This window comes from Melospiza melodia, chromosome 4 (assembly GCF_035770615.1).
Source record: "Melospiza melodia melodia isolate bMelMel2 chromosome 4, bMelMel2.pri, whole genome shotgun sequence".
NCBI lineage: Eukaryota > Metazoa > Chordata > Aves > Passeriformes > Passerellidae > Melospiza > Melospiza melodia.
This window is the reverse complement of record NC_086197.1, coordinates 89,174,128-89,194,748: the sequence shown is the minus strand read 5'-3', so window position 1 is coordinate 89,194,748 and position 20,621 is coordinate 89,174,128. Positions and strand designations below refer to the sequence as shown.

The window sequence follows — 20,621 nt, the reverse complement described above, 5'->3', positions numbered from 1 at the left end:
CTCTGGATGCAGCCCAGGACACCTCTGGCTCTCTGGTCTGTGTGCACATATTGCCAGGTCACTTCTCAGCTTTTCATCCAGGAGAATCCCTGAGTCCTTCTTGGCAGGGCTGTTCCCAGTGAGTGCTTCTTCCAGTCTGTATGCACACCATTGGATGGTTTAGTTGTGGAAAGCTGGAAAATGCTGAGACTCAGCTGTTGGGCAAGCTGACAGTCTTTACCCTTCTTGGCTGATGGGGATCTGTGCTGTTAAAAAAAGTCTCAGGCTTTCTCAGAGGGTTAACAAGCTATATGAGGTAGGGATTTTCTTGTAGGGCTGGGAGTAGTTCTTCCAATGTCAATGGAAACATTATAAGAGAGTGAGGAAAAGCATGGTACTTAAATAAAATTGGTTTGTATCTTCACAGGATAATTAGTGCAGTTTTGATGTTAGAGCTAATTCTGTTTTCTTTTGATTTGTTACATTTTACAGAAAGGAAAAATTAATGAAGTTGATACTTCTAGCAAATAATCATGTAATAGGCAAGGAGAGGAGAAGGGTGCTTGTTTTACTGTATTATTCATACACAGGCGATAATACCTAGCTGTAAGTGCTTTAGAGTAGGAGTCATAGGTGAAGGGAGATTCTGCAGGAGGGTTCTGCAGATGATGCAGAGAAGGCTGGACTGGAAGCTGTTATTTCATAAGAAAGAGAAATCCAGAAATAATTCCAATATTTGTCCTCTGTTATTGAGATCACAGGCCCAAACTTTCTTTTTTTGGTCCCTGCTGTAGACCAGTTCCTTGAAGGTTTATCTGAGTGGAAGAGAGGGCATTTGAACAAGAAAGATCCAGAAAACTAAGCTGAATCTTTAGCTTAATTGATGCTAAACTGATGAGTGGCTGTGTTGTTGCCTGGCTAAACCTGCCTTTTTTGGAAATGCAGAGTACAAAATGCTGGCAGGAGCCCTATAAGGTTTTAAGCTGTTGCTACAAGCTGTTACCTAGATGAGCTGGCAGAAGAATGTTTGAACCTGCAAATGACTTTGGCAGGGCCCTGTCTCTAACCATAGATTCCTGGCTGTGAAATCTGTCCAGTTATTCTACTAATAATATGAGGGATGGGGAATCACAGGGTTTTCTGGCACCAGATGTCTGCCTGCCTTTGCTGTGGGATTTTTAGGCTTTATGTCTATACTATCATTTCTTTTTTCCTGGAAGTGAATGCAGTTCTTTTTCAGAAGCAGATATTAAGACTTCATTAATACTAATTTTTCTACTTTTTAGCTTTCATTACATAAGCTCATTTTAGAACTAGGGTTTTTGTTGTGTTGCCTTTGAAAATCATCTCATCTTTTAGTTGGCTGTGGATCATACCCAAGCTCCTATGATTGCCATACAATCCATTTTGCTCATTTTTGATGAAAATCAAAATGCCTTACTAGGTGATTCATAATTTCCATAACCTAACTTGTGGGTTATGCCTAGTAACAAAGATAACTGCTAAAATATAGGAAGCTGCCATTAAAAGTTTCAGATAACCAGTCATAAAATATAATGTTTGGAGTATCACTCACTTTCAGAAGTAATGTTTTGACAAGAACAGCTTCTCCTTCCCTGTTTGGCTCTGTGTAAACTAATAAGGGGTTTTTTTTGGATGTGAAGCTAAAGTTCCCAATTCTATTTTTGCTTTTTGCTTATAAGGATGAATTCTATTTTGGTAGACAGATAATGCTATGAAATATCTACTTGGATCCCAGCAATCCACTTTGTGTGTCACCACTTGAAGTAATGTCACCTTCAGCAGTATCCTTGTTTTTCCATTGCTCTTTCTCTCATGTTGTTGTTTTTCACAGAGGAAGCTCTAGCTGCCCTTTACTGTAGCATGTTTTGAACCTTGTAAATATTATGTGTGAAAGAATTTTACTGCAGTTAAAGTAATTATCAGAAACAACAGCACAAAAAGTCCAGCCAAATCTATTCTCATTAAATTCATCAAGGCATTAGGAGGCCTCATCATTCTGACTTCATTTTTATTCACAGCTTAGAAGGAGGAAAACAAGCATTTTGGTGTTTTCTCAAGTTCAAATGAAGTGATTCTGATGAGGAATATGTCTAAATATCTTAGATGAAAACAACAGCAATTAAGGCAGAAATATCACTAACAAAAATACTGACTTTTTGGGGACAAATACCTATTTTGTCCTTTCTAAAAATTGCCAAATATTTTTTTCTCTATTGTACGTTTAAATCATCTGTTTCCTTCTAGTTCTATGGGCAGTTAAGTTGTTCCATTTTTAAAGGTGTAATGGTTTTATTGTTTAGTGCTATTTTACTCTGTTGTCATAACTGACAGCATATTTAAGGGTTATCAGAAACTACTGAAGTGCCATTTAAGTTTTCAGAAGACTTATTTTGAAAACAGAAAAAAAGTTCAGAATTAAATACATTTTCTTCTCATTTTTTTTAAACACATTTTCTGTTCTTAAAATCTATATTATGCCTGGAGTTCTTTATTTTTAAGAACATGGTGGCATACAAACTCAACAATATGGATGGAAGGAGTGCTGATAAGAAAATGCAAATATAGTATAACTAGTTTCAGAGCTAGATGATTTTAATAAAAAGTTCCCACTCATTTGCTGTTATGAGATCAGTTACCTCACAGTCAAAGTCCTTTGGGCTTTTTAGTTGAGTTTGTAAAGCTCCTTTAATACAGAGATTAGCAGTTTTTTATTTCTTTCATTCCATTTATTGGTTTGTAAACCTGAAGGCTGTGAATTTTATGAAAGAAAATCCTTTAATTTTGTGTATGCCTGTTGGTATGTGGTGGTTGCCATGGTACATGTTTGGAGCAAAACTTTTTAAACAGTGAGTGGAGTATGACAATTTTTAGCATCATTTTTCTGACAAAATTATTCAGAAGTCTGAAAAATTTAAAGTACTTACTGAATTTAGCTTGGCTGGATGTTCTAAAGGTCTTAAATGTAAAGTTCTGATATAAAGATCTGAATTTCACAATATGGTGTCAGCATTTCTGCAGGGCTGCCCTTCAGATGCACAAACTGATTTGTGTGATGGAGCTTTGTTGAGAGTTCAAGACTCCCTCTGAGTTGCAAACCATTGTCTGAGAGCAGCTGCTTTAATTTCTCACTATTCATTTTAGTGCCTTCTTCCCAATTGTTTTGGACAATGCTGTATTGTAAATAAAGTTTTATAAACATCTGTCAAATAGCTGAGTGATTCAGGAATTATTAAAAACCTTGCATCAGTTCCTTAGGACACTTCTGCCTCCTTTCCTAACAGTCCCTGCTGCAGAGTTCCAGCTTATTCAATGAGCAGGATCATGATGGTGCCTTGAAGATGTACGTTGTCCAAAATGTCCCTTCAAAAAAAAGATAAATTTTGAACTCAGGGATCTTATACAGAGTTTATAAAGAATGAAAGATCTCTCCTAGGCATTCAGCAGCCTCGGTTTCCAAGAGATGCTGCAGAATCAGTTGTCAGATAAGATTTTTAACTTGCAAGACTCTATGCTGACATGTGGCACAGGATCTGAGAGCCCTAGGGCTGTTGTTTGTGAGTTCAACTTCATGGGTACATGTTTTACTAAATCTTTTTTCTTTCTGAAATTTGAGCTGTGGACTACTCCTTGCTAGCAGCTGGCTTTGGTGCTTTTCCACTGAGGAAATGCCACTTTGAGTATGGAATCCTTGTCAGCCCAGTGATGTCATGTGTCTAGCTTGGGAATACCTTATGAGATCAGTGGATTGACTGTATCTGTCACTTGGTTTTACTTGGAGAATTTTTGAGGTGGTGATGTGGCTAAATGGCAGGACATGTGGGACTGTGTGCTGACTGAATGGTAGTGTTACTTGGAAACCAGCTAGAAAATTTGTCAGGCTGTATTCTGCTATTAAAGGACCAAAGTTAAATGATGATACAATTGAGATATGAATTAGAAATACCATAATTTTAAATGAAAATAAGTTTTTCTTAGGCAGGTCTGATTATCTTTCAATGAAGAAAATGTTATCTAAACCCTCTTCTTGAGTCAAACTCTTGAAGCTCTTTGTAGCTTGCCAGCTTTCTGAAGCTGAAATTCTGCATGTAAATTGTTCTTCACTAACAGACTCATATAGAGTTTTTTACTAAATCAATACTTCTGATATTTTCTGTTTGCTCAGAAAACAGTGAAAATATAAATATGTAGATCCCCTTCCCCTCTCTCTTTTTTATTTTTTTTTCTTTGATGGTAACTATTTTGACTTATTCATATTGTGATTAGATATTCTAAGTATACTAGTTGTGACAAGATGTATAAAACACAGAATTTTTCACCAGACTTTTCTTGTGAAAAAGCACTGAAAGCAGTACTCTGGGCAGAGAGGAGTTCAAGTAAATACTGTGGTCAGGAATTTTAAATGTTTGCTTATTATCCCATAGCTTTCTGTATTTTTTGTTAATAGAATACTTCTAAAGTCTTAGAGCTTTTTCTGATAGCCAGAAATTTTTGTGATTTTTTTCTTCATTGAATCTTATATTCAGCCTCATGCCATTGCTATAGGTAGAGAATAAATGTAATTAATTTCTCTCTCCCTCTGCTGGCCTTGAAGCTGTGCAGAATAAATCTGTCCAGTACCTTCCAAGTACCCACACCTGCAACTGCTCTGTGGAAATTGGGTCTTTTGGGGACTAAGGAGAATACTTCATCTCCAATATCCAGACCTGAGTAATGGCATTTCTGAAATAACTGCTCAATAAAAATGGAAGCTTTTAGAAATGAAACAAGAGTGATATTTTGTGGTAACTTTTAAGTACATTCAGGTGGAGCCAATCTGTCAGTACATTTCACACCAGTAGTAGACACTGTACAAAAGTGGTTTCATTTTTTGCTTGGGCTTCCTGATAATCCTCTTTGTAGTACAGTGGAGAAAAACAGAACTGAAATGATCATATTGTTCAAAAATAATTGAAATAATACAAGTTTGCTTGAAACTAAGGTGCAAATCTGCTATGCCTGGCAACATTGTCTTGATAGCAATCACTTAAGAACTATTATGTATTCTTTTGTTGTTGTCTTGTTTTTTTTTTTTAAGCTGGACCTGTGATCTGCAGAATGCTAACATACCCTCCAACTCGAAGAGCCTTAATTGTGGGTTGTGGTCTGCAGATGTTTCAACAACTGTCAGGGATTAACACCGTCATGTATGTATTTCCCAATTGCTTCTTTTTATAAAGAATTAGAAAAAAAATCAATCAGACCATTAGCAGTTATAACAACAGATGGTCTTCTGGACAAAGTCTGAAAAGTGAAAAATTGATGTGAGCTGGAATGCTGGTTTGAAATCCAGATGTTGGGATACTTGGCAACACAGTAAATTGGTACAAGAGAATGTTGATATAGGGGTAAACTTGCCATTTTTATAGACATGAGAATACAAACTGTGTTCTGACAGATGCATTATTGTGTTAGGGTTTGTGGTCAAGGCTATGTATTTCTGGATAAGAAAGCACATTTATGGTTTGAATGTGTGTGCAAATAGATCACAGCAAGGTGAGGGTTAGATTAACTATGTTAATGAGGTGGACCATTACTGTGAAGTGCTAAAGGATGCTGAGGAAAGAAACATTTCCTGCTTTTATATGGTTTTGTTATGTGTATGAAGACTCAGTAAATGTGGAAGTGAAGAATAATGTATTGGGTTTTCTGACAAGCTGTCAGCTCATCACAGGAGTAGCTCTTGACAAATGTGCAATGTGCAAGACCTTGTTTAAGATGAAATTATTGTTGGGCTGCCCTACATGACTAATCATAATGAATATGGTTGCCATATTGTTTTAAGAGCAAGTATAAAATACGTTGCCATAACATTTTAAAGAGAAAACTATGCCTAAGGGAGCATGCATGTTAGGAAATTGTTAAAAGAAACAGCTTAAAGGATAAGGCTTTTAGTGGTATCAGGAGTTACCATATTAAATTAAATGTTAGAGTAAACACTGCCATCTGTCATACTGGAAGAAAAAATGCCCCAGACTCAGTATCATTAAACTGCACAGGAGGGAAATCTGTAACAGGTAAAGAAAGACTTCATAAAGTAGGAACTGTAAGCCAGTGTGGGAAACACTTGGACACAAAACTGGTAAGTTACGTGTGAAAGCCAGAAGAAAGGCGCAGAAAGAGCTTTGATAAATTTTTTAGACACATCAGAAGCAAGAAACCTTAGGTCTCCAGGCCCAGAAAGGATCAAGACTTTGGGAGTACACTAGCAGAAGAGAAGTGTTTAGCGCCAAATCTCACAAAGACACTTTTTGCATTCATGTTAACTATACAGGGCATATGAAGCATTTTGCACTAGTGCCTACTTAAGATGTTACAGGTGGTCTGCTTGACACTCAAGTATTAGGGGAAAACATCTAGAGCAAGCTGATTAAAAATAAATTAATCAGGATACACTCAACAGGTCTCGAGTAATTTGCATCTGTAATCACTGAGTTTGGAAATGTAGCATAATTTACAAGAAGCTATAGCCAAAAAAGTTTTATTTTGGTCTCTATAAAAATTAATTAAAACTTCATAGAATCAAATGAGATGTGTTAATAAATATGAAAAATGAACATGTACACATACAACATAAAACAACAAAGAAGAGCCAACATGATTGTTGTAGACAGATTATAGCTTGCTTGGATGTGAGTTCATGGTTGTGTTAGAACTGTAAATCCCACATGAATTAACCATCTTAAGCAACCATGAAGCAGCAGCCAAAGTTTCTTGAAGAAATCATATAGTCATAAGAGTGAGAAGTCCTGTCACGTAAATAACTATTTAAGATAGGAGAAAAAAGGATGAGAATAGAAGATCAGTTATCACAAACCAAGAATAGACTCCTACAATGATCTATATGAAGATCTTTGCTGCTTTAATAAATCTGTGAAAGCAGCTAAACAACAAAGCAGCAGCTTATATTCATACAGCATCCACAATATAAAGATCCCCCAAATCTGTGAGCGTGAACAGTTGTGGGAAGATAATGCAAGATAAAAAATTAGTGGAATGGCAAGAGCATTAACTATACAATGTTATTCAATAATGCCTGCAGGAGGGAATTGGGTAACTAACATGCATGGCAGTCTAAATGGTTGCTACTCAAAAAAGAGGGCTTGCAGTTGCATTGCTGTTCTATACAAACATCATGATGACATCCATGGCCCATCTGGAATATTACAAACAATTGCAGATGTCCTTTCTTTTAATAAGAGCAAACCAGGTTATGTGTGGGGAAAGAGATACCTGTGTTTGAACAAGATTATTTGAACTCTGCAGCTTGGAAAAAGAAATGAGGTCAGAAGAAATACAAGAGGTATATAAAGCTACTAATGTTATGGAGAGGATGGGGAGAGCATGATTATTCATCATTTCTTCTAACACATTTTTGGGACTCCTAGCTCTTACCCAGCAGTAGGTTTAAAATAAGCATTTTTTCATGCAACACATAATTACATATTGGAACTCATTGCCACAGGATGTTACAGATGCCAAATGTAGAAATACATTTAGAAGTTAATTAGGGAAACTTACATAATAAACATTATTAAAATGTTATGAAATGTGGTATGCATGCAATCTCTGGCCAAGGACAGTCATTCTCACAGTATGGTTCATAATACTTTGGGATGCCCTATTAGGCTAGAACAAAAAATTGACAGTTCACTAGGCTTGTGACACTGGTAGGTTGACTTTGTTTATTTTAAACTTACTATGTTTTAAAATCTCAAACTGCTTTCTGTGTAGGAGGTTTTACAAATAGTTTGGAATTGACCTAATTTACTTGTGGATGTGTAGGAGGACAGAATTACAACTATAAAACGTGGTTGAATCATAGCTTTAAAATAATAAAATGCCTATAATAAACACATGAAGGCACTGTTGTTAAAGGACTGGATTGTCAACCATTTGCAATATCCAGTCTGTTTTAATATTCCATTATAACTAAATTTTTAGTTATCAGGTATGCAAGACAAACATTCTCCTGTGAAAGGACATTTTTTCAAATACAAGTAAGCAGCTGTCTCTTGATGGGTTGCTTACATAAAAATTGGTAAATGCCTTTTAATGCTGTAATTAGATGGTACCTTAAGGAACTGTCAGGTTGTATTAACTCTCTAAGCGCTAGTTTTCTCTTCATAATGTTTAGTTGTGCCATTCTGGGATTGCAGTTCTCTTGCAGCATGAAAGCAGGCATTGGTTATGGTTGGAGGGTCCAGTATTGTGTGGACTTTGCTTCAGTGGTGTCTCAAAAACAGACATGACAGGTATTTTGACAGTGGATGTTCACTGTACCTTTGGTGCTACTGTAAATCCTTGTTTGTTGGTTTGTTGGCCCTTTTTAGGCCATAGAGGAAGAGGCTGATGACCCCAACTTGCAATTGCCTTATCACTGAAGGGGTATCAGGGACAGAGAAGGTGGTAGAGACTCCATCATCAGAAGGCATGAAAAAACACTTTATTATTAGAAATCATAGTTCTCACAGAAACAATGGTGGTCTTAAGACCTGTTTGGCTTTTACCAATCTTCTCTCACACTATTGGTGAATTATGAATAGCACACTCTGGAGAATCATATCTATAAACAATGGTTACAGAAAGGGAGATAATAATTGTTTGAATTCTTTTAAGTTTCCTACAGCTCCACACAGCTTCCCAGGATTTTCCTGGGACAGGTATGTCTCTCTCTGTTCAGAAGATATGTGAATACCACATTGCCTGGCTTTCTGTGGCAGAGAATTTGGCCTCTGGTTGCCCTCTTAACAATTAGCTTAACAGGGCAGCATCTATGACAAGCCTTAACTTGTTCTAATCTTCTGGCTTGAGAGTTTCTGCTCTTTCTGCTATAAAATAATTTGTTTAATCTTGTATTTTACTGCAAGAAAAGTGAGGCCATCAGAGTGAATTTGTGTGTGTCTGAAAAGCTCATTTAAACTCCCATAATCAAATCACAAAGGGACATGAAAACATAAAAAATGCCACAGTTGTAGAATGATTTAATACTTGCCCAGTATATGCTTTACTGAGTCAGTAATCAATTTTAGAAAAGAAAAGATTGAAGCAAAAATTATAGGTGTTAGAGGAAATTTGCAGAGGTCTAAAAATAGTCACTGAGTGTACCCATAGAAGAAGAAATGCTAAAAAGCAAAAATTACCTGCAAGAAACACAGGGAGATAACAATAAAAATCTAGAGCTTCCATGCTTAATAATTCAGTAATCTGGTGTAAATTCTCTGGTTAAAAACTGAATATCAGTAGTGGAGCCAGTGAGAGCAATGAAGTCCATGTGTAGTTGGAGTTCTCTTGAGGATGGGGCGAGGAAAACCAGAAGAATTGCTGTAAGAATTGTTGAAGGCTGTGCTCAGCACTTTTTATTGTGTAATAAACTGATCTAGTTTTTGCACAGAAATAGTTTCATATCATATTTGAATCACATTTTTTATACGCATGAATGTGTATAAAACCAGCCAAGAGGAACCAGAAGCTCATCAGGAACAGGATGTTACTGAATGGGTGAGAACAGTATGTGGAGCAACCTCTGCATTGAGGAGGTAGATCTAAAAGAGAAGCAAAATAGAAGAGAAGTAAAAATAGGCTAAGGAGGTTGTGACTGTCACAGGAAAAAAATCTAGCATGATAAATTTAGTCAGCAAAAGAATAAAGCTCAGTGACCTATTACTTTGATTCCTTTTTTTCCCCCTAAGAACAAGGTATCACTGCTGCCTGATGCAGTGCCTGACGCAGAACAAATATTTCCTTTTTGTCATGGCTTTCACCAGCTTAACTGACCTGTTAAAGTCATTCCATTTTAGACAAGCATCTCTCACACTGGTGAGAGCAGGTCTGAAATGGTTTAACTTCTCAGTTTCTTATCATTCTAGTGTTTTCTCATCTTGAAAACAGAAGCTCATTGTTTCAAGCCTGGAGCCCAAGTCTGGTTGGCAGGAGACTGAGAAAGGCCTTGTGAAGGAAGTTATTCCAGGGGAGTGGTTATTACAAATCAGTTTTTTAATAGTAACAAATCCCAGAATTTGGTTAAATCTGTGAAGTTAAGATATTTTCAAGCCCAAAGTTGCCCATAGTTAAAACCTGGGGGAAGAGGACCATTTTGAGGTAAAAAAAAAATAAATTTAAGTTCCATTTTTGGAGGGTGGGAGGAAGAGGGGCCTTAAAGGCTTTGAACTGTTCCACATTGTATAGTGATAACCATCAATGGATGTTTTATCTCTGTGCTCATGTTCCTGCAGAACCAGGACTTCTGAAAACATTTCTGGTAATGTGCAGCCTCGTGGCAGTTAAAATACTTCCAAACCATGGGGAAGAAAGATTTTGGAAAAGAATCCCAAGTTCTCTTGAATAGCAGGGAGTAATTTAGCCATAATTGGAGGGAGTTCAGTATTGTCTTGACAGAATTGCTTGCAGGTGGTGTGACCTACACTGGAGACTCTGCTGCTCTTTGAGAGGCTTTTTGTGTGTTCCCAAAGGCTGCTTGTGCCCTCAAGACTATAAATCTGGGATAAGATTGAAGAGACAGCTGCATCATCTTGATAATTCTTACTCTCACAATACTTTAAGGGGATGTGATGAAAGCCAGACAAAATACTTTGTTCTGCAGTTGAAACACTAAGTTTGATGTGGTGCTAATTTTGTAATTTGCCATTATCTTTTCACATTGAGTTAGCAAAGCTTTCTGCAGCAGAAAAGTGGTATAATGTGTCAACAGGGAGAGCATATGGCCTTCAGCATTTCTGCTAAGCTATTTTGCAGGTGTATATGATCTGTTAGTCCTATTTAATAAAATGGTTTTTTATTTCTGAGATATCTTTGCACCTCCTAGAAGTTAAGTGAATCCACATATAAAATGTATTGCTGCTTGGATTTGGTCTTCACATGCTTTTGAGCTCTAACAGGGTTGCTTTTTTAATTTACACAAGCAAATGAAAGAACCAGAAAATGAATGATAAAAAGAATAATCTTTTTTCAGCTGGCAAGAAATAAGAAGGGAAATAAAACACTATATGGAGAAGGAAAAAAGCTCAGAATAATGAGCGGAAAAAGAAGCTGGATAATAGAAGAAAAATACAAAAGAAGATACAAGAGGAGGTTATGTAACAAGTGGAAATTTAGGGTTTGAAGACCAGAATATTAGAAAAATTAATACAAAAAGTAAAAAAAAAAAAATTGTACTGAATGTGAATGAGAGACTGCAAGAAAATAGGAGTGGGACTGGGAAAGAAGTCAGGATACTTCTGGAGTTGAATAGAGACCAGAGAGGAGTTTAATGAAAAGCCCTTTTCCTGGCAGGTTTAATTGCCAACTCTGTTGTGCAGCAGCTTCAGAGCTGACACCTGCAAGCTGCAGCCTCAGAACCAACCTGGTACTTCTGCTTAACAGGAGTGTGCAGCTGAATCCCCAGAGGGGTGGGCAAAGTCAAGACTCAGAAACTCATCTTTAAATTCCAGTTTTTTAACTTCTTTAAAATGAAATACTGAAGAGGGAACATTGGACAATATCTGACTGCAGATAAACTTTTCATTTTTAAAAGATCATTGAATAAATATTTTGTGAATTACTGCACAAGTAGTAGCAACCTCCTCCACTCTTTCAGCATATAGATTTATAGCTCTATAATAAATTAGAATTAATTTATTATAGAATAATAATATTCTCTATTATTATGGAATATAATGACATTCTATATTATTGAGCAGCAATATAGAGATTTATAAGTAATGGCTGAATGTATTTACAGGTTATGACAGATTTATAATGAGTAAACTGGAATTGAAATGAGGTTTTCCTAGAGCATTGGTTGTTGTTTTGAATATTGGAAAATATTTGGTGAGATCTGTAAACAAAGTTCTACTGGCTAAAAGTAATGGTGATTCACATTTTGCTTGTGATTTGTATTCAGGCATTGACTTTCAAGGTTGTATAGGTTTTTATTGTGTTCTCTGGCTGTGCATTTTAAAACAAAATCCAGAAAGTAGCTTACTGTATTAGGAACAACCGATCAGACAAAACAAAATCCCAATCTGGCACAATGCTAAATGTCATCCAAGTTGCCCAGCAGTTACTGAAGGAGATTACCTTTTATTGTACTCTTGGTTTAAATTCAAACTGGGCACAGTAACTCCCAAGCAGATTGCCATGTGACATTTATTTTTGGATGGCCAGGAACTTGTCACCTCAGTTTTTCTTGAGTATTCTCAGACCCAACTGGGCTTTAAGTCTGCCTAAAGGAGGCACTATTGCATTAATGTTCTTTCTAGATACAAACTTTGTAGAATTGTCAGGATACTTGGGAAGATTTGGTAATTGACAAGTCAAATTTTCTCTGATCACTCCATGACATTAAGGCTGCTGCCTGGTTAGGTTTTCATCCTTCAGTATTTTGTTGTGGGTACTGTCCAGTTTATATCTTTCTTTTAGTTTTTGCATTTTCCTCTTAGGCTTTAGGAGATGTTTAATAAAACAAAAAGAATTTCTATGTTGAACATCCACTTGCTTTTGAGATAATAATCCATTAGAGATTTTGTTGGTAGGTATTCATAAATTCTTTCAATAACATTTTTTTGAGAAGTGACCCTTCATTTTACCATTTTAGCCTTCGTTCATATTGCAAGATGTTTTATGTAGTCCTGTGTGCAAATGCATCATATAAAATACTTCAGTGGCATGTAGATGCTTTTTATATAAACTGCAGGTATTTTTGGAAGAACAACTAAAGCAAAGTCTAGTCTAGTCAAACACACTAGGTGAGGTGAGTGTCCCATTGCACCAGCTGTCTCTGTTGTATGTGTTATACAGAAATAATGGGATTAACTTATAACAACTCTTGAGAGGAATAAATTGTAGTTGATCAGCAAAATAATTTCATATTACTCACTGTAAAACATTCTAAACAAGAGTTTATGGAAACTGCTTATATCAGTCTCATAGTACTTGAAAAGGAAAATGAAATTCTGACTCAGGCTTTTTGAAAGTTCTTTGTTTTCAGCAACCACTTTTCCATAGGCAGTGTACTGGTATCACAGCTGAGCTTGTTTCTTTTAAAGTAGAGTGCATTGAAAATAAAATATATTAAAAAATCCCCAACTTCAAACATCTGATGGCCACTAAGTTGTACACATTGGACACAAGTTTGTGTATAAACAGGCTTATACAGTATTTTTCCAAGCCCTGTAACATAGGTGATGGAGATGATGACGATTATCATTATTAGAATTATTATTAATTTTTAGTTACTTTTCCCCCAGTTAAATGGCAGATCTGAACTGAACAATTTGTTTGTGAAAATCTGTTCATTAAGTGTGAAAAATTATCACACGACCTATAGCAGTGACTTTGGAACTGTGACCCAGGACAAACTCAGATTTGGAGGGGGAAGTACAGAGCCTTAGGCTGGGCAGAAGCACTTGTCAGCAGCTGAGATGCTGGTTGTGTGAATAACAAGAAATGTGAAATTCCCTTTCATCACTTGCTCTCAGCAAGCGCCCTGGGCAGTATTTACAGCAGCTGTGACTTGGCAGAGCCAGTCCCTTCCATCCCCTCTTTGTTTGCCTGCACCTCTCCATCAGTGCAGGGCAGCGAGGAGCCCACACACAGTTTCTCTGCACCTTGATGTTCTTCCTTCTTCTCAATCATTAGTAAATGCTGATGTGAGAAGGGAATACCGCCTAGTAAGGGGAGTGTGCCTTAGTCAGTCTGCTAGGAAGTGGCTGAAACATAAATCTGTTGATGACAGGATGCCAGTGGCTTCATCCATTAATGAAAACCAAACCAGCCAACACAAGATCAGCTGGTTAAGGAGCCCTGCAGCAGGCCTGAGAGGAAATAAATACCTCTTTTGTTCCACAGGCAGGATGCAGTGCAGGTGGTGGTGACTTGGTGTTGAGAGTCACAGAGAGGGATGGGAAGAGAAAACAGCTGGGTCAGTCTGCTGGGCAGCCAGTATGGCTCCACAGCTGTGCAAGAGCTCTGAGCAGTATTTAGGGCTTAGCCTTCCTTCTGGTTTTGTACTTAGCCACAAGCTGCACGACTGAGTGACCTGGGTGGGGGCAGGCTGCAGAAGGCAGTTCAGTAAACTTGAACATTTTTTAAGGCAGTCATATTGCTGAAGTGTCTGTATCATTTACTGTGTTTTAAAAAGAACTCCTATGTTTTAAAATTTTTGTTTAAAAATTGAAGTGTTTTTCTTAAATATTCTTGTGTGCGCTTATAGGGTGGCTTGCAAACCCTGAAAAACTTATGGGTTTAATGATTTAGCTCCAAAGGCTGTATTTTCAGTTGAATTTATTGTGAGAGGATAGTTTGGATACAAGTAAGGAACTGCATCTGTATTAAAAACAAGTCACCTGTGTGTCAGCATTGCTAGCAAAAAATCCACACTATGCCAAATTTCCACTAAAAATCAAAAATTATATCAAAGCCATTTTCTTCTATAGCTTAAAAGCTCATTTAAGAGTATAGATTTGTAATTTGCCATAAAGCAAAGGAGTTAAAAGTTGGAATTTGATTTGGCCAATGCCATACATCTATCTTCAAGATTCCTTCATAGGAATGCCATTTCTCTGTGCATTTTGTCTTCTTATTCCTTTTGAATAGAAAAGGAAAAATCACAGCTTTATGCCATTTTAAACTAAAAAAGAAAGATGCAAAACAAGGCAGTGAATCATGATGGAGTAGTTAACTGGAGTAAAGCTATAAAATACACATCTTGCTTAAGCTGCTTGCCTTGTTGATCAAACTAACCAGAGATTTTGGAAGATGGTTTTTACAGGTACATCTTCATTCTAACTGTTGGAGATCAAAGGATGGGTAATTCAGATAAAAAAGTTTTGAAGGTTTATTGGAAGATCAAGGAAGTATTTCAAGCTGCTATGTAATGGGACTAACGGGATGAAATGAAGGAAAATGTAGAATGATTATTGGAACACAGTTCAGTGCTTAGAAGTGCTATATTGAGTGTCTCGAGGGAAGTAGGAAACAATTGTAGTTTCTAATTGCTTAAACTGTTATGACAGTAGAGAAATATTGGAAATAACATTCTTGGGGGGTTTGGTGTTGAGATTAGTAGACATACAAAGCAGATTAATATAAGTTTATATGTAAAGACTAATTTCCTTTATATTAAACGTTTATAGCCCACATCTTCTGATAATTCTCATAATCTAACCATTTATTGTTAAAAAAGTAGAAAACCAAACACAGTCCCCACCTAAAACCTAAACTTAAAAAATCCTGGACTGCTGGAAACATTAAATGATATTGAGGTGGATTTATTTGCATTATCATTTTTGTCAGGTTGAAAAACAAACAATGAAGAACCTTCTGAATTTGCACAGGAGGCAGGTTCAGGGTGTTGATGTGAGGCATTGTAAGGGGCTCTTAACCATAGGCTCTCATTCTGTTTGGAAGCACTGGATTTTTTTTTTTCATTTCATAAATCTTGTAAGTATTACTGGTTGTCCTTATTTGTCTGGTGCTGAACATCTGCTTAGTTGTGGGAGTTTTGTGTTGCTTGGGTTTTTTCACCCCAAATTTGGAGCTTTAAATCAATGAGTGGAAGAATGACCATATGAAATATTTTCCTTATTTACTGCCATTTTTGAGTTCTATCCTGGATTACTGGTTAGAAGAATATATACTAAAGAATGGAATAGCATGAAAGTTAAGTAAATAAAAGTAAATCTCATGGTTTGCAAATGCAAATGGTTTGTCACAGTCTGGATCCATCTACCAATGGTTTGGTTAATCATTTTTCAGATTATTTGTAGGTGCATTAAAAAGGATCTGAGTATTAACTGATACTTCAATTTCAAAAAAATAAAAATCTTCAACAAAACCCCAAGTTATATGCCTTTAATAAATTGGTATTTTTCAGTGTAATGCTTTCACAGAAGTAAATTCTTTGTAAATTTTGTGTTGACTGCTACTAATATAAAGGCTTGTAATAGCTTCATTTGGAAATCAAGGTTTATTTTTATGACATGTTCAAAAATGCACATTCAAAGAATTGTATAGGAGTTAACATACCAAATTACTGTAAAAGAAATCCTACTATCCATCTTGTTGTTTGGCATGTGTTTTATTTTTAATGTTGCCTGATCAGCAGAGACTAAGTGCACAAGTGCACAATTTTACCCCCAGTTCTTCATGAATGAAATCTGTGAAAAACCAGTCAGGAGGTTGGACATTTAGATTAAAACATTGCAAATCACCTCAGTCCTGCTGATTGTACTCTTTGTTTTACCTTACTGTGATTTTCTTAATGGAAAGTGATAGTATCTGTTCCTATAGTTCTTCAGGCTGTGAAAGCATATTGAAAGAGAGACTGTCACTTTGGAGAAATTTTTCCACATTTTTCTGCTTTTGATTTCTGCTCTCCCTTTTGCCTGTAATGAGTTCATAGCACTGTTTGATTTCTATCTGTTGCCTTAGTAATAACTTTCAGGTCACCAATCCAGTGTTAATTTCACTGCAGGGCCATGCAGGAGAAATTGTGTGAAAACGTCTTTGCCTTACATGTGGTACATACACAGTGTAGCTGTTAAGTCAGATAAATGCATCTCATTCAATTTGTTCATGTGTAGAGCCAAGTAATGAAAAGAAGTCAGGGCAGTGATGCTGTTTTTAAATCATTCATGAATGATTGCTGGGGGAAGTTCCTAAAATAGCACTACTGGTTTGTTTGTTTTAATGTATTATTTACTCAGACAGCTCTTGGAGTACAACAGGTCTCAACAATTTTTCTTCTGTTGAACATTTCTAATAATCTTGTAAAAATTCCATTTTAATCCAACTGTTAATGTTTAATATGCATCATTCTGTATAACTGTACATTTTTGTTGTCTCTAGCATTTATTTTGAGATCACATCAGGAAATCACATACCAACCAATGACCAATTTATTTTTTTTCTATAAAGCACAATAGAATAGTAAGGGGAGGGCTTGGTTTTTGCTGTAGGTTTGCTCTCTTGGCAAAACCTAGAAGGCACATATTATTCAATATTAGACTGTATTTGTAGCAATAAGGAAGTGTCTTCCTCTTAGGTGAAAGACAGGGAATATAGAAATGTGAAACAATTCCAAGTTCACAATGTAATCAATCGAAAAGACTCAAAATTAAAGTGTAAAAGGTCACCTGGTTAGGTGCTGCCTGATACAGCAACATGAACAACCTCAGTGAAATATATTACTGATGGATTCAAACATAGAGTAAGAGATATGATGCCCTTTAGATCTGTTTATTCACCTTTACTTTAAGGGCAGAGGAACCAGTTCTGTAAATTGGATTCTTTGGAGTCTGTCAATAAGAGTTAAGCTGCCACAGGCTAGTCAATATGCCTTGTGCTACAGATTGGAGACCCAAACAAAAAAAAAAGGTTGAAAGGTTATGTGGATTGCAAAGATTTGCTATAAATGAAAATAGTCCAAAAATGAACTGTGAATAAAACATGGTGCTATCTAAAAGTTAATCCAGACGTTATTGGGAGCAGTCTGCAATAAGCAGAGAGATGGCTGTGGTGAAAATGGGCCTTACAGAAGGTGTGAGATGGAGCACAGTCACCAGATCAAAGGAAAATAAGAAATCACTGATGAGACTCTTAATTGCTCAGTGTGGTGAGAAAGAATAATGTCTGTAAGGCCAGTGAGGAGGAGAGTGGGATATCAGGAAGGGGAACTAAACAGCATTTGGGTTCTTATCTGTTGTGGGGGCTGGTTCTTTCCTGGAGAGTTTCCAGCCATCAGGTGGGGTCAGAGCTGGAGGGGTACAAATTGAGTCTGAGCCTCTGCAGGTGAGATGGTCTCACCTATGACTGCTTAAAATCTTTGGGAATTTTTTCTACAGAGTTCTAACAGGTCTGGGGGAATGATTTTAAGACATTTTAATGAAAGAATTAAATCCTTTTGTGATATTTTATTTCTTTTTAATAGTCACTTGTATATTGCACTTGCCCAAAGCATGTTTAACAGACATCTTGAAAATAGGAAAAGAATGTGAGAGCAGATTATTATCAGCAACATTTCATGTGTTTCACAAGGGGAAATTGGAACAGGGATGTACTGGACTGCTGATTAAAACTTCTGGCTGCTAGAGGCCCCTTCCTCATGTAAACTTGAATCTTTTGGTCAGTTACGAGTGGAAGAGGCTTTTTTTTTTCCAGAAGAAAGATGGGGAACCCTGTTAGAAGCCAGGGAAGAAAACAAAAGCACAACAAAAATAAACAGTTAAGACAATTTGGGCTTTCTTACTCTACTCCCTCTTCTTATTTCCCCAGTTGTAGAATTTCTATTGTATGTTTATCAACTGGGGAAGGAGAAGAGAAAGTGAGCAGCTAAAATTTTATGTTTTCAACTTCAGGTCTTGAAATAATAGATTTAAATGAAAGTACTGAAATTAGTTCTTGAAAACAGGAGTTGACAAAAGCTAAAGTCTTCTTTAGCTTTTGTTACCAAAGGAATACCTATTGCCCCTGCATGTTGGTGAGAGAGGGAAGCAGATGAAAGTACTGAAAAAAGTACTGAAGGACTTGTTGGTGCTGTAAGGAACATGAGGGCATGTAAGGAAACAGGTAAGATCTCACTTAAACTTGGACCAATTTGGCTATTTTTAAAGAAAATTTTGAATGTTACCTTTTAAAACCTACTCTGTCCTACATATGAGCCCTTAAGGAAATGTGAGAACTGAAACAGTGTAACCACAATTTAATACACATGGCCGATGAATTTGTTACAGATGAGATACAAACTGAAAGAAATCCTAGCACTGCACGAAGCCAGCAGCTCTGTCCCATTTGCACAGGAATGAGGGAAGAAAGGGGAGTTTATCAGAATGAGAAGTGTAAATTATGCTTGTTAGTGATGGCACATTCCAGGAGTTTTAGATTTTTCAACCATCTTAATATTTGAGAACCAAATTTTGCTTCACATTGCGACACACGCCTGTAATGTGGCTAATTTACAGTGGAAATAAAAGACAGGATGCAGTTCATATTTTTTCTGGTTCATGTAGAAATGGAGAATGACTTATTAGTGAAATGGAACAGCTCTCAAGGGAAAAATGTACTAATTCCAAATAATCTTTCTTTCTTTTCTATTTCATATAATAGAGAAATTATGTGTAACACATTTATGGTTTGAATATTATCAAATATATTACAAACATATTACGTCTATTACAGTAATCCTCTCTATCTTATATGCCTTATTAGAGTTCTGAATAAGTAGTATTAGTGTGGGTTAGCTCATTGTATTTTTCAGGACATATAGTTCTATCTTAAATACTTTTATCTTACTGCAAATCCCAGTTTTTTATGACTCTTGTCACATTGTGGTAAACTAACTCAGACACTGCCATAATTCTGAACAGAGGCAGAATCAGGATGTATAAAAAAAAACAACTACAAACCAACCCCCTTTCCCTCCCCTGTATATATATGTATGTGTGTATATATATGTATATGGATATCACAATTGACCTGGAACGGACTCTGCAAAATACTGGTCAAGTCTTTACAAGTATTTGTATCTCACTGTGTATTGATTTATCCTATTTGTTAGCTTTAACCAGCTAGAAAATCATCTGAACACATGCCTATATTGCTAAATCCCTTCCCTCATGCAAACTCTGGGGTGGCCACCTCCTCTTTAAGCATCTCTGAAGAGGATTCTGCCGCCCAGCCAGGTTTTCAGTTATGCTTGAGCAGCTCCAGTGGCTTTTCCTTGCATCAATGTAAGAGATGCCACCATCTCTGCAAACCCTTTAGGGCAGAAATGTCCATTAACCAGGCAATAAATATGGGTAAGCAGTTTGAGACTGTGGACTTGTGTCCAATTTTGGAAATCTTAATTCCCTTAATAGTGTAATAAGCTACTGCAGACAACTAGTATTGGAGGAAGACTAGCCAATGCTAGATTGGGAAATTTAAAAAAGGAAGTACAGAAAGAAGAAGAAAAACACATCAGCTGGGATGGATTGTGCTTTAAAATGTCCTGTAAAGCCACTGTTGGAAAAAGAAATTAATTAGAAGCTGGCTCAATTGCCCATCCTCTCAGCAAAATCTAAGAGCCCTGTCTAGGTTTTGCCTTTTGAAAACTGAACAAGCAGCTCTTGGTCAGCTGTGACAACACTTGAGCCCTCATTTCTATTATGTTTTGTTAGGATATGCTGTAGCAAATGGTTTTGTAAAGAAAAAAGATGATGTTGTATCACTTTTTTCTTTTCTTTTGCAGCTTGCTCTGAGCTTGCTTGGTCTACTTTCTATAAAAAAATTATTTATTTTCTTGTTTTTCTGCGGGAATGTTACTCCTGAGACTTACTCAGCCGAGGGACAGATGAAACCAGTAGATTCCTGCAAAGAACATGTTGTGTTGCCTCCAGTCCTTCTTACAATGACTTTAAAACCCTGCACTGTATGCTTGCAAGAAACTTTAAGCACATTTTCTAATTCAGACTTGCAACTTACTGCCCTTAAGTGACACATTTTAGCTTCCTGTAGTGTGTATATTACAATTGTGTTCACACAGAGACACGATTTCATACTTCTGAGTTTTTCTAACTCAGACAAGAGACTCATCTGGACTATTA

The 20,621-nt window shown here is 36.6% G+C and overlaps 1 protein-coding gene across 1 annotated transcript in view; it reads left to right on the top strand.

The window, feature by feature from the left end:
- Nucleotides 1–20,621, top strand: part of SLC2A13 (solute carrier family 2 member 13) — a 144,701-nt gene that overhangs the window by 61,243 nt on the left and 62,837 nt on the right. Inside the window, exon 4 of the mRNA XM_063155476.1 lies at nucleotides 5,078–5,186. Within this exon, the coding sequence (XP_063011546.1) occupies nucleotides 5,078–5,186 (109 nt within the window). The remainder of the gene's footprint in view (nucleotides 1–5,077; nucleotides 5,187–20,621) is intronic.